General features: G+C 34.9%; 1 protein-coding gene across 4 annotated transcripts in view; it reads left to right on the top strand.

Annotated features, from left to right (window-relative positions):
* The first annotated feature begins 1,048 nt into the window (after positions 1-1,048).
* The window catches only part of LOC149548407 (uncharacterized), a 55,504-nt gene continuing 42,398 nt past the window's right edge, over positions 1,049-14,154 (top strand). For 3 of the 4 annotated variants that reach the window (XR_016354022.1, XM_089792485.1, XM_089792486.1), the window contains exons 1-3: positions 1,049-1,728; positions 10,507-10,857; positions 11,191-11,337. Coding sequence is in view for 2 of the 4 variants with exons in the window: in XM_089792485.1 (XP_089648611.1) it covers positions 1,593-1,728; positions 10,507-10,857; positions 11,191-11,337 (634 nt within the window). In the remaining 2 variants the exon portion in view is untranslated. The remainder of the gene's footprint in view (positions 1,729-10,506; positions 10,858-11,190; positions 11,338-14,154) is intronic. The other variant, XR_016354023.1, reaches the window with a different exon arrangement.

Raw genomic sequence — 14,154 nt, 5'->3', positions numbered from 1 at the left:
AAACAAAGTTGTTAGAAGCCCAATTAAGGGTGATATCACATCGTCTTAGGTGAGAGATGGGTAGATATAAGAGGCCCAAAGAGGCATGAGAGGAGAGAAATTGCACATTCTTCATGATAGGTGCAATTGAAAGTGAATAACACTTTCTCACACAATGCACAACTTATGATGATATCCAGGGTCATATGAAGTCATCTTAAAGACCAAGAGCACCAAACAACCATTCTTTGATCAAAATTCATAACATGAAATTAGACATGGAAAAGAATCTGGAGATAGTTAAAATTTTTGATCCCTTACTTCATGTTCTCGTGTAACTTTTTTTGATCCTTAACTTTTTGCTTAAGTTCATTTTTTTTGCTTAAATTTAAGCAATTAGAGCCATCCCATGCAAATTTTCAATCATGACAAAAGGATAAATCAAAATATTTTCTTATTTATGTAAGGTAGTTATAGTTTAAGAATTGAAATTAAGCGTTGAAAAAAGAAAGGGCTGAATTGAGAAAATGCAAGGTGGCTCAACAAATTTCTTTTCTTCTTTTATTTATTGATTTTTTTTATTACTCATTTTACTAAAAATAAAGTCGAAGACAAAATAAGTAGCAATATCAAATGGATGCGGCTAAGCTCCAAACAAAATGCATTGTTAACCAAATTTCAAAAAACAAAAAATACAACATATTTTCCTAAAATTTTTAACATTAGTTCTTCATCATTATATCTTGTGATCGAAAATAACAAAAAAATTGAAAAAAAATCACCATATTTGCACAACTATAAAGAATAAAAAATTTGAGTAATTTTTGACTTTAGTACATTTTGATGGAACTAATGCCATATCAAATACCCATGCAATCACTAGTTCCTTAATTCCTTAAAAGAATTAAGCAATTAGTCAAAATAAGATAGAGGTCCCATGAAGACCTACACTAGGATTATTTAGTCTAACATACATCATGAAAATCATTCATTGCACTCTGCCCTATTTTTCTATGTGCGAGTCGCTTTCTGACTAGTAAAAGAAACGTACTTGGACATATTTGTCCCTCACACCAATACCATTTAAAACACGATTGACTCAAGCTCCTGGCCCCATGGGGTAACCGCTCATCTAAGAGAAGCGCAGAGGAACGCGTACGTGCCCGTCTAACCTGGCATGGAATTGCTGTGAGGGAACGCAGATAAGGATGCATTCCACTTCTCGGGACGCATCGCCACCGTGCAATTAGCGGAATCTGCCGTCCCCAGTAAAATCCTTTCACCCTCGTGGCGTGGGCAACGAAGTCTGTGAACAAATAGTTTCGGAATATTCAACAAGTGCCGGGAAGTTGTATGTGGCAGCCTTTGCACTTGCAGGTGCGGCAGGGTGTTGCGAACCCTTCCATATCTTCTTCATGCCTTCAACTCTTTAAATTTTCGGCTTTCTGAGTATCTTGCTGAAAATGCTTTTTATTTTGATTCCGGGACGTGTTCTTTCATACGCGGCTTTCTTGCACCTGGGTGTTGCCCAGAAAAGAAAATATTGCCGGCAATTTTTGATGGAGCAGGGGTTTTAAGCTTAATTGGGATTTTGGCGGTTTAATGAAAAGATAATGGAACTGCAGCTGCCTGCAAATGTGGTGGTTGGAAAACTGCTTGCAAATGACAGAAGTGCTGCCGTCGTTGCAGAAATCAGGAAATTACCAGTCATTACTTCGTTTTCTCCGCTCAGTGAATTGCCTAGCACTGGTGAGAAATGAAAATTTTCTAAATTCAGGAGTTTGATGATCATTGATTGCTTTTTGCATCATGCTACATGACAGTCGGTTTGCAGTTGGATTTAAAGTTGTTATTTTGTTTTTGGAATATATAAGGTCAATAAATTATGTGAGAGAATGGAAAATCTAATGGATCATTGACATTTATTATTATGTTGTTGCGGCAGGCTGAAAGGTTTGCAAAATTAAAAAATAAAGGCATTGAGAATTTTTATAGGCGTGAGCACTTTTGCGGTGGAAGTGAATACAATATCATTTTTTCTGTATATCAGGCGTAAAGTTTAAAATTTCGTATGTGAGATATTTAGGGATAGTGTGGATCATTTAAATTTTAAAATTTTATTTTTTCATGAACATTCGGCACAGAGGCAAGCTAATTAAATTTCCTAGTGAAAAAATGGAAGGACAGGCATTTTTCTTTTCAATAGCTCATGTTTGCTGACACAAGATGCATAGGAACTCATATTTGCTATGATTATTTTGTCTTTCATAGGTGCCACAGTATGAGGCTTTTCGATATGAAATGAAGGATGCTTAAAGCAATGAATTGTCGTGAAAATTAATCTTAAGGGAATTGTGAGTCAACCAAATGTATGTCTTTCGAAACTCTGAACAGTCACAGGGAAGCAGAGAATGGTAATATATGTAGTGCTAAAACCAATTACGGAACAGAGAGTGCAGCTGCACATGATTGCAGATTCTAATGCGTATTTTAGCTTGGGGTGAGATGTGGGGTTAGAGAAAGAACTTGGTGGTATTAAACAACGAAGACAACACTCATAATTTTTTTTTTGATTTCATGTTAGTGTGTTTCCTAGGCATTCAAGTTTAGCTGATATCAAATGCCCGAGTTTCAATCCAATAGCTCATGATGAACTACAAAGAGACTTTTTAGTTGTGGAAGGTATTGATGAGGAGGAATGATTGTTTCATCTGTATGTGCATCAATTGTTAGTTATTGAACAATGGCTACTAAATTATTTTAATACATAATTTGATCTTTACATTACATAGGATTCTAGAATTCATCGAGATCAATTTAAGATTTGGGCAGTAGCAGAGGAGGTTGAGGGAAAGTGGCCGATTCGAGGTGGCTTCTTGCACTCATCATAGGCACCAGGACTTTTGGGCGATGCCTTTTGGAGTCTCCAAAGCTCCAATTTCTTTTCAAGACACAACAAATAAATATTTTAAATGTTATTTGAGTAAACCTATGCTTGTTTTCTTCTTGACATTTTAATATACATTAAATTTATGGAACAGCATGTTAACCACTTGACGGTTGATTTAGAAGTAATGTAGTTGAAATCCCTAATAGCATAGGAGTTAAAAGTGTGACTCTGAGCAAACATGTGGTGAGTAACTCACTGTTTTACTTGCCCTCAAGAAATCTTAAAAGAATGTCATGGGTTTTTCTGAATCACAGATTTTGATTGCCAAAAAGTTGCAAATTAAGAAAATAACTTGTCTGGTGTTAAAAGGTGGGTTTTATGACAAGTTTTTGACATTTAAAATTTTATTTTTGGTTGATGTTTTCCTGCTAGTGTGCTGAATGAAATTTGTAGGGGCATTTAAGTGTTTTATGAAAGTTTATTTGTGAGCTGAGCTGATGGGGCTTTTGTCCTATCAACTCGTATCTCATGGTTCTGGGATAGGTTGTTGCTGTTTGAAAAATTAAAACAGTATAACCGTTGGTTGTGGCTCTTAGTCTGTATAATCATGAGTATACGCATTGCATTTGCTACATGTTTTAAACTCTAAAATTTTAATCATTTTTTCCCGGCTTCATGTTGTCACTGCAATAAACATTTTTTCTAGAAAATGAACATCTCCGATATTTTTTTAGATGTTGGAATTTGAAATTCAAGGGAATAAGCCATTTGGAGTCTTATATACTGGATTCTGTAATGATATTCTATGCAAGTCAAATAACCAAGTTTCTCCATATTTGACTTCTCAAATGACAGTTAACATCATCTATAGTTTACTTTTTACAGTAAATCTAATCTTTATATTTACATAATAAAGGGAATTAGTACTATGCTCCATAAATTTATTATTGGCATAATTTTGAAGAATATTTAAAAACAATTATGCATTCTTAATGCTTAATAAATTTGCAAGCATTTCGTCAAATTAAATATTTTGGGTGACCGGAGTGATTGTGAAGTCTTGTTTAGACTATGGCTAGGGTACATCATTAGTAGGGAGGGACCAAAGATTGATCTAGTCCAAAGATTTAAGCCATCCTTAATAGCTTACCCCCAAGAATGTGACTGAATTGAGGGGGTTTAACGGTGTATGTCTTTATGAACTAATTAAAAAAAATATTAAAGGTTTGCAGGCTTGATGACATCATTCTATAATTTGACAAGGAGGGATCAATTTAAATGAATGAAGAAAGCAAAGAATGCGTTTGAAATTATGAAGGTGGCAATGACATCCACCATTGCACACTACATAAACAAACATTTCTGAAGAGTTAAGACAATGGATGAATGGGAAGAAATGCCACAATAAAAATACTAGTGACTCCAAGCATTTACTGAGGAAGGAAGTTAATAACAAGTTAGCTTGTGTTATTGAATTGTAATCTTTGTCTGGTCCTACAGACGAATGTTAAAAGGTCATCATCAGATCTAATGCATTATGCATGTGTATAGGGGTTGTCACGCAGATTCAGCGACTAATTGCTTTTGATCTAAAGGGGGTTAAAATTCATCATCATCAGATGCAATATATTAGGCATGTGTTCATGTTAATGTTTTGGATAACAGCAGGAGACATCATCTACCTACAAGGTTTGTGCAAATTTCAATTTATCTCAAGCTTTCTCAGCTCTGCGATATTGAGTCTCTCCTTCATTGCTTTGCCCTGCAGTGACGGTACTATCCTGATGGTGCTGATAAATATTTATTCCTTCACTGCTGTATTCATTCTCTATGTTTATGTCATTGGAGACAGATACTGTTCTTATGTTTCCTTTCAGCAGTTGCAATGTATATTGCCTTATTTGTTCTACAGTTGTATCATATTTTTTTGTAACTGTTACCACTCAACATTTATGAAGACATTAATCATGTGTCATTAAGCATTTAGCTCAGGTGGAAATGCTATGTATAGTATTATGGGCTTCCCTTTCAGGTTCGCGTTGATGTGGTATTGCTGGAGGATCCCGATTGTGAACTCTTTGAAACTGCCATTGACTCATCAATGGTGACGGTGATGTCTCTTGAGCTTCCAGCTCTTGCTCAATTTCACTGCCAAGTCTTGTACGCTACACAACTTAGTGTACGATGATTTGTTTAGCAGTTGAGGTGTGATCCCAGCAAAGAAATAGGCATCGCATATTTGTGACTGTGAAGAGTATTATTTATCAGCATTTATAAGTTCTGTGTTTGAGACTTCCCTTTTTGCGGAATGCATGATTTGTGTGTGATCATTCAGTGAGAGTGACTTATTTCATTTATGTTAGTGAAGGATTGTATATACAAAACATCTGTTGTTCAATCTGTTATAAGGACATTCTCCTTGATTGTTAAGTGTTAACAATTATTGATTAGATTTTCTCAGATTAGGCTTGAGGTCATTGTACTCAGAGTTCAAGCTTTCAATAGAGGGTTGAGTTTTTGGGGTGGCTGGGTTTTTTCACCCTCAAGTAGAGGGTTTTTCCAGGATAAATTTTGTGTCGTCTGTTCTTGTATGTTTTGTGTTTAAGGATCTTTTGTTTATCTGCTATTCTGGTTCAAGTTTTTTTAAGATGGTATCAGAGCAGGTCTGAGGAAACTGTCTAGAACCAGAATTTTTAAGCTTCAAATTATTCTTTGCCCTACTTTCAGTTTGCTTGTTTCAGCTTTCAACAATGGTGAATGGACTTAAAGTCGAAGACAATCTGGATGGTGCAGCCAACTTTACCTCATGGAAATTCAGGGTTCTCACTGCTCTTGAAGAAAATGATCTACTTAACTATGTGAAGTATGATGTAGCTAAACCTTTTGATAACAGTGAGAAAGGTCAATGGAGAAAGAACAATATCATGGCAAGAAAGATACTGATTAATTTTGTTAAGGACCGTTTGGTACCAGATATAACAAAGTTGAATTCAGCCAAAGTGATCTTTGATTGTCTTCAAAGTTTGTACAAATTCAACAACACTACTAGAGCTCTAGCCTTGAGACATCAACTCCTACAGGTTAAAATGGCTAGAGGAGAATCTGTTGTATCTTTCTTCATGAAGATTACAGAATCGAAGGATCAACTCAATGCTATTGGAGATTCAATTGAGGACAAAGATCTGGTTATGTTGGCTATGAATGAATTTCCTCACTTTTGAGAATCCTTCATTCAAGGAATTAGTGGAAGAAATGAACTGCCTAAGTTTGATTGTTTGAGAGCTGATTGTATCCAAGAGGAATGCAGATTGAAAACAAGAGGAAATGGGCATAAATCTCACCACAAAGAAGATCATGTCCTTGTGCCCATACGAATAAAAAGAAAGGAAAGGAAATTCCAAGAAGTTTAGAGATAGGAATTTTAATCCAGCCCCTGAACCTGAGAAGCAGGATCTCTCAAGGATTCAGTGCTTCAGATCTGACTAGTATGGTCACTTTGCTAAAGATTGTACAACAAGACCCAAGCATCAAGTTGCTGCTACAAATGTTGAAAATGCTTCTCATAGAGAGTCAAGTGAAAATTCAGAGTGTTTCTTATTTATTTCTTCTCTTTCAAGTAATGTTCCTAATGATAGAGATAGTTGGCTAATTGACAGTGAAACATCTTGCCATATCACATGATACCGTGAGTATCTCACTAATCTTATAGAAAAGGGTTCTCATTTACGAGTTATTATTGGTAATGATGTTAGCCATTCTGTGAAATGTGTTGAAACTACATCTTTTCATTTAGATTCAGGAATTCCTCTTCATTTGAGCAATGTGCTGTCCCTTTTTGGAATCAAGAGAAATCTGATTTCTATTTCAGCGTTGGAAGATAAATGAAATTATGTTGCATTTGCTGAAGACAAAGTTCTTGCATGGAAGAACACTAGCATTATGACAACTCGTGAATTGGTGTTTGTCATGAGAAGCTTTATATATTTTCAGCTCATCCTATTCAAGCCTTAGCACACGATTCTATTAATACCAGTGTGCTGTGGCAGAAAAGATTCGCTCATCTAAATTTCAGAACTCTTTCCTCCATGGAGAAGATGGTTGTTGGTCTTCCATAGCTAAATCAAGATCATGAGGGTGTTTGCAAAGGTTGTGCTCAAAGTAAGAACAGTAAAGACTCTTTTCATAATAGTGAAAGTAGAACAAATGAAATCCTATAGCTGATTCATTCTGACTTGTGCAGTCCTATTTCTATTGCTTCATAAGTAGTTTTTGGTATTATGTTACTTTTATTCATAACTTCTCTTGTAAGTCATGGATTCATTTTGGAAAACTAAAGAGTCTGATGAAGTGCTGTCTAGATTTAAAGAGCTTAAGGCTCTTGTAGAGAATTTGTCTGATAAGAGAATCAGGGTTTTAAGGTCTGATAATTGGGGTGAATATATTTATGGTATATTTCATAATTTCTATATTTAAGCCGGGACTAAGAGGAAGTTTTGTGTCCCTTATAATCCACAAAAGGTCTATTGTTGACACAGCAAAAGCTATGATCCATGATCAAGGCCTTCAAACATTTTTATCGGTAGAAGCTTGCAAGACAATAGTTTATGTTCCGAATTGTATCCACATCAAATTCTAGACAACATGACTCCTGAAGAAGCATTTACAGGTACTAAACCAAAAGTTAGGCATCTCAATTTTTTTGGGTGTTGAGCTTATATGCATGTATTGAAAGATAAAAAGTCTAAGTTAGAACCTTCAGCCAAGAAGGGTATATTTGTTGGTTACAGTGAATCATAGAAAGCTTACAAGGTCTATTCGGGGTCTAAAGCAAATTGAAATCAATAGAGATGTTTTTTATGAAGAAGATTTTGCTTGCAAAAGATTTAAAGAGACTAACACGAAAATTGATAGAGAAGATCTTGAGCTTACTAAAGACATAGATATTGCTGCCCTTGATTCTCCTTTTGAGATTCAGAGGGAGTTTCCCAAATTAGATCTTATTGATCCTATAGATTCCACTGCCAGTCCAAGTAATGACAAGAAGAAGCCTTTGTGGGCCATGCCCCGTGTGGCACTTTCAGAGAAAGTAAGAGACCTCATAAGTTTGCAGGGAATGTGGCTTTGATGAGTCATATTATTGAATCCAAGCCTCTAATTTCCCCATTCTTTTGACAGGCCATTGAGAGTCAAATTCTAGCCATCCTCATTCCCTAGGCTAGAATTAATCAATTAATAAAGGGGATAATTAAATAATGCATGACTTAGCCCAAAAAGCTAATGTTGGGAGATTAAAAATTATAACTCAAAGATATAACTTAAGTTGGGGCCATTTCAAGTTATTAAGTCGTTTCTCCTAGGCAACTAAATGTGGGGGTCATTTAATAATTAATACAACTTATAATATTTGCCTAAGTTGCCAATGAGGAATCTTCTATAGGCTGGAGATTTTATTTAAAGGCTTCGACTATGGGTTTGGAGGATTCATTGAGCCAAGTTATTATTATTTTACAATCTGCAATTTGTGTGCAACTTCTCAGGACGAAACCCCTGGAAGGAAAATCTTCTGGATGAAACCACAGGAGACTCAGCAATCTCGTTACAGCAATCAAGTGCCTTGAATTACATACAGAGCAGACTGCTGGTAATGAATTTCAGGCGGGTAAGGGCAAAAGAATTATTCAGGAAACAGTTTGAAGGGTTTAGGAGCAACTTAAATAAAATAGCAGTACCTGCTGTATTTTATCTAAACTTCTGAGCGCATCAAGTCTACAAATCTGAGTGATACGATCTTCACAAGGGTATTTGTTATTGTCTGATGGGGCTGGTTCTGGTATGATCATCTCATGCTATTATTGTTCAGTTGTCTTTTCGTAATAAATCTCTTATAAATAGCAGGGCATTTTCTACTGTGAATCTCTGTAAGGGAAAGTTCTCTTCAAGCATGCAATTGATATCCATATTCTATCTGCAACTTCCTAATTCAACTAAGAGCTGTATTTTGGTTTGTGAAATTTGTGTGGGTGTGAATTCTGCAAATTTCGTAGGTTAGGATATTTCAAAGCCTTCAAGTTTTGAGGAGGCTTCAAAACAACAAGTATGGAGGGATGCCATGATGGAGTATTAATCCATCATTAAGATTTGGGACATTATTCCTAGGCCTAAAAGTAAATCTGTTATTTTGAAATATGGCCTTGAGTATCAACCTATACTTGTCATTTTTGTTTTATATCTATGTTCCACGGTGTTTTGGGGACGAGAATTGTAGGTTATGCATTTTAGAGATCTTTCCTAGATGGCCATTTTTTAGGGGCCATCATGGGACAACTATATATATATATATATATATATATATATATGTGATTTTCTCAAAATATATTAAAATACTTTAGGGAGAGGGGAGGGGGAAGAGTGAGAGATATGTCAATAACTGATAACAACAGTAGCAATAGGTAAATAATTCACGAGGCAGTACTATAACAGCGTATTAAATTACAGCGATTAGCTTATGGATTAGATTGTGTTAAGATTTTTACCATCAACATTTTGAACCAGCATATTAAATTTCACTAGAACATTATAACAGCACAGTGAAACATCAAAACACCATAGTCTATTAATATCCAGAGGTCTCAATCATGTGTCCATAAGTCACAAACATCAAAATACAAGTCTATGCAACTAACCCATTCAAGGTATCAATATTCAAAGGCTTGGAACCATCTGCATCACTATCACCCTCTGGCAAAAGTAATTCATCCAGTAGAAGCTACCAAATAGTAAACAGAGAATAAAATAGTGTGTTTTTGTAATTTCAAAACTCAAGAATGAAACGTTATGAGAATGTTATTAAGATTTGGACTTGGTGTGACTCAGAAAATTAAACTACGGTAACTTTTAATGTTTATTTCATTGAGTATATTTGATTCTCATACATTTGTAATTAGAATTTGATTTTTATACATTTGAAATTTGAATATATTCTCAAATGGACATCTAGAAGGAAACAAAATAAAAGAATTAAAATTTCTTTTTGTGTGTTTTAACGCCTAGGGGTGTTCCCAGCCATAGCCGTCCCCAAATGGCTGGGGATGTTTCCTGGCATTTTGAAGAGTTGAGCGGTTACTGGGGATGGGATGGTGTGTCCCCCTTGGCATCTTTCTGTCCTTGAAACAGCTAGGGGACTGGGACACCAGGTTTTGGGGCAGGGAGGCGTCCCCGTGTTTCACATTTTTGTATTGATTTCGCTTTCTAAAATGACAAAATGGGACTCTAGATGGCATTTCCTGTAAAATTATTTTGTATAACTTAGCTGGGTATGATGTTCAATGGTAAGATGGAATGCATTTAGTGGATTTATCTAGCTCTTTCCAAAGATATTTGATTATAAATATTTTATGTTAAGCTGATTATTGTTACTTTCAATTATAGTTGCAACTTCTAGCGTAGCTGCCTACAAAAAATAAAAATTTGAAAATATACTTTGCAGCGTCTTCTTTATCCTTTGAATTTAATAATTGTATGTAGGTGTATTTGCATAGAATATTTTTAGTCCAAAATATGTCTTAAATCTTTAACTTATGATGCAGAATGCAAAGTCTTGCCAATTTAATGGTTGTTTTGAATGTGACATGTGACAGAGTCATTAAAAGTGGGGTCACCTGAGTCATTGCTTGGATCAGCATCAAGATGCGTGCTGAATGATCGGATTAATTGCACACAAGACAAAATTCCAGTTATGAAACTTAATGCAAATACTTGTAAAGGGTCAAGTTTTCAAACAGCAGATAAGAGATTGCTTTTCCAGTTACCTGAAAGAACAGAAAAGGATGCAAAAAGCAAACCAGGGAAGGCATCCGGGAATGGAGTATCATGTCGGAAAAGGTCAAGGGAAGAAAAACCATTGCGCATAGCAAAGGGACCTAAGAAGACACATGTTCTGGTGAAGAGGATTGCTTTGAATGATGCTGCTTGTCTGAACATATGTAATGGTAAGTTTGGCTATCTATCTACTGCTCTTGTAACATTGTCTCTCTCTTTGCATCAATGTTTTCTTTTAATAATGTTTAATGGAGCTTGGAACTTCATACACTAACTTTATGTTCCCTTGCCACAAAGTACCTCGATATATGAAGTTACTTTTTTCATTTTTCCTTTCTTAATGTTGCTGCCATTTTCTTGAATTGTGTGTTATTGGTTAAATTACAAAATGGTTATGTAATCAGATTCTATATATTGTTTAAAAGGTACCAAAATCATCTTAGAGGTCATATGTTTAATCTGTACTGCCTATATTTAATCTAACTTTGCTTGATATATTTCAGAGAAATCAACAAAATCAAAACCGAAGCAAGGGCAAGTTTTCAAGGCAGGTGAAAAGAGAAGTGGCAAGCTACATCAAACACGGGTAGATTGGTCTGGCATGAAGACTGGGTCATCAAGCTCTAATGCAGGGGGGAACAACATTCTTGGTATGCCCCAAAGTATTTTCTGCCAAGGCTCTATTTCCCCCATCCCTGTCAGAAGAAATACATCACAGAATGTTGTAATTATTGTTCTAGTTTAAACTCCCAGTGTAGAAGTACATGCTTATGGTCAGCATTCTGTTATGCTTTGCACTGTTTTTTAAAATATATGATTGTAATTCAAATGCTTGTGAATCCTGGGTTATTAAACTGCACAAGGTAGGATCTGATGTCCTGTCAAGTCTTTCATCGTCCTTTAAATCTTTCCTGATGATGTCTTATATTATAATTTAATCCACAATGATTGTTTTCAATGACACCCTTCAGACCTTCCACCTGTTATGATGTTCCCATTACTATCCATGTATATCCTAATAGGATGTCACCCTTAAGAGCAGCTCTCTGACCTTTACCTGTAGTGTCCCCAATTTATTAAATTGACAATTAATTAAATTAATTTGATTAAGCTGTCAAAAACAAATGAAATATTTAAATGACGACTTAATATTACTTAATTGAATTAATTTTAAGTTTTACTGAATGATGCTTTATATATATTTCTCTTGAAGTTCAATTTAAAAATTAAAAGAGGGAAAATGTGAAGACAAATAAATGAAATGTCAAGAATCGAGAGACATGCAGCTGGAAGGTCATGAGTTTTTCTGGGGAAGGCTATTAAAGATCAAGGAGAGGATTTTCAGGCCATGTTCAGATGTTTATTTGAAATTTGTAAATTTGTTGGATGCTTTGGCATTAGCTAGAATTTCTGGAGATGTAAACCTTTAGAGATTTAACAGGCGAGCTGGATGGAAACCTGGTTCTTCTGCCTGGGAGTGGATTCGCGATGGAGTTCATGTTTGTACAAAATTTGCAATGTTTTCATCAGAAAACAAACTTGTAAGGACTGAAAGTTGTTTCAGAACAAAATATTTATTCTTGTCTGAAAATAAAGTTATTATATTCTGAATACTTATATCCTGCAGCCAGAAGTATATTGCTTATATAGCCTACTTCAGATAAATGGCATGATATGTTAATTGAATCGAAATGTGTATTTGGTCTGAGGCTTATAATTATTAATTCTATTGGTTGAATACTTATGAGAGAGAATATTATTAAAAAGCATCCGCATCAAAATGCAACTATGAAAAATTATTAGCAGTATTAAATTTAATGTGCAATAGCGACTGGAGCAAATGTTTAGAAGTTCATTTATTCCCAGTTGCTGTCACTTTTGCAAACAATAATAATGAAGTAATTAAAGGCCAATGGGAGCAATATAGAATTTGTGGCCGCTCAAAGAGAATAAATTATTACCAAGAAATATTACCTAGTACATTAGTGTCATTCACCACCTATATATACTTGTGTATGTATGTACACATAGATGTATGCATGGTATTTTTAGCTATGTATTTATTTATCATATGCATTATATATAATGTGGATGCATACATACATCTAATCCACACATACATACATACATACATGTGTATATACTATATAATCACAAGCATAGGTAAATGATATGACGCTAATGTACTAAGCATGGCAATCATCACAAGAAGTTCTGAGATCATCACATAACAAAAGGCATTACAATTTAAATAAATGTTTAGTGTTTTCTTGTTAGTGCACAATTATTGACCGGGTAGCTCATGGTAGTCCTTAACATACTCTTGATTGCCTAGTTATTTTGCCCTTAGCCTTGGTGGTTAGGTTTCATACATGTCAACTCCTAGACAAAGTGGTACCCCTCGCCCAACTCCTTTCTTGGCAATGCTTTCCCCCCTTCAATGTACTCCTGCAAGCAGAAAATCCTCCACAATAATATCATATTCTACAAAATATTCAAAATTATTTGACAAACTTTTAATCATAAATTAGATTGGCCAACTGCCATTCCACTTTTCATGAAAGGATGACCAACTTCCCAATATTTCAAAATAGTAATATAACAATATCTTAACTGATAACTAACATGTCGTCTTCACATAAAATCCCAACGATTAACCATCTTACTATTTCACATGATTCATAACCAATTTGAGTGTCAACTAACTTCACATGAAAGGCACAACGGCTATATAAGTAGTTTAAAAATTAAGCAAAAATTGGGGTGTTACAGTTATTACATTGTGTAGATGACATCATGAAAGGTGACAACCTTCATTGATGTTTTATGACGGTTACTATTGTAAGGTGACGATCTTAACAATAGTTTAACCTGCTATCATGATGAATGTGATTTGGTTGATGTCTATGGAGATCATGATCTACATGTCCCTTATGTAACTTTTGAGGTTACATTGATGAGATATGGCTTGGTGTATACTATGAGACTTAGTATTGGAGACACCAGGTGCAGATATTTTCTTGGTAGGCATCATGAGGCTTGATACCAGTGTACATACCAAAGAAAATATAAGTATGGTGAATATCTAATAGTTGATATTCATAATTGTACCATACTTCTGATGATACCGTAAGGTAACATCTAAATGATGAGTCTATGTTGTTATTAGTCTCACCATTTGTAGAATATCATATCGAGATGATATTTCTCTCAATCTTAGTGAGAGAACTTTATGTTGATTTAACATACAATCCTCCCTAGCTAAGAGGGAGTGTTAATGTTATAGCTTCAGTATTTGATCATAAATTGTGTTAATCAGTTATCATGATTACTAAGTCCCTAACTATTAATCATTATATATTTATTCAATTAATAATGATATCTAATGATTATTGTCAAGGCAAATCATAAAAATAATTATGATCAGAATTATTAATCAAACTGACTGATTATATTCCAAAAGAATT

Source organism: Cupressus sempervirens, chromosome 7 (assembly GCF_028749045.1).
Source record: "Cupressus sempervirens isolate cs-2001-9-10 chromosome 7, ASM2874904v1, whole genome shotgun sequence".
Taxonomy (NCBI): Eukaryota; Viridiplantae; Streptophyta; class Pinopsida; order Cupressales; family Cupressaceae; genus Cupressus; species Cupressus sempervirens.
This window is presented reverse-complemented; position numbering and strand designations above follow the sequence as displayed.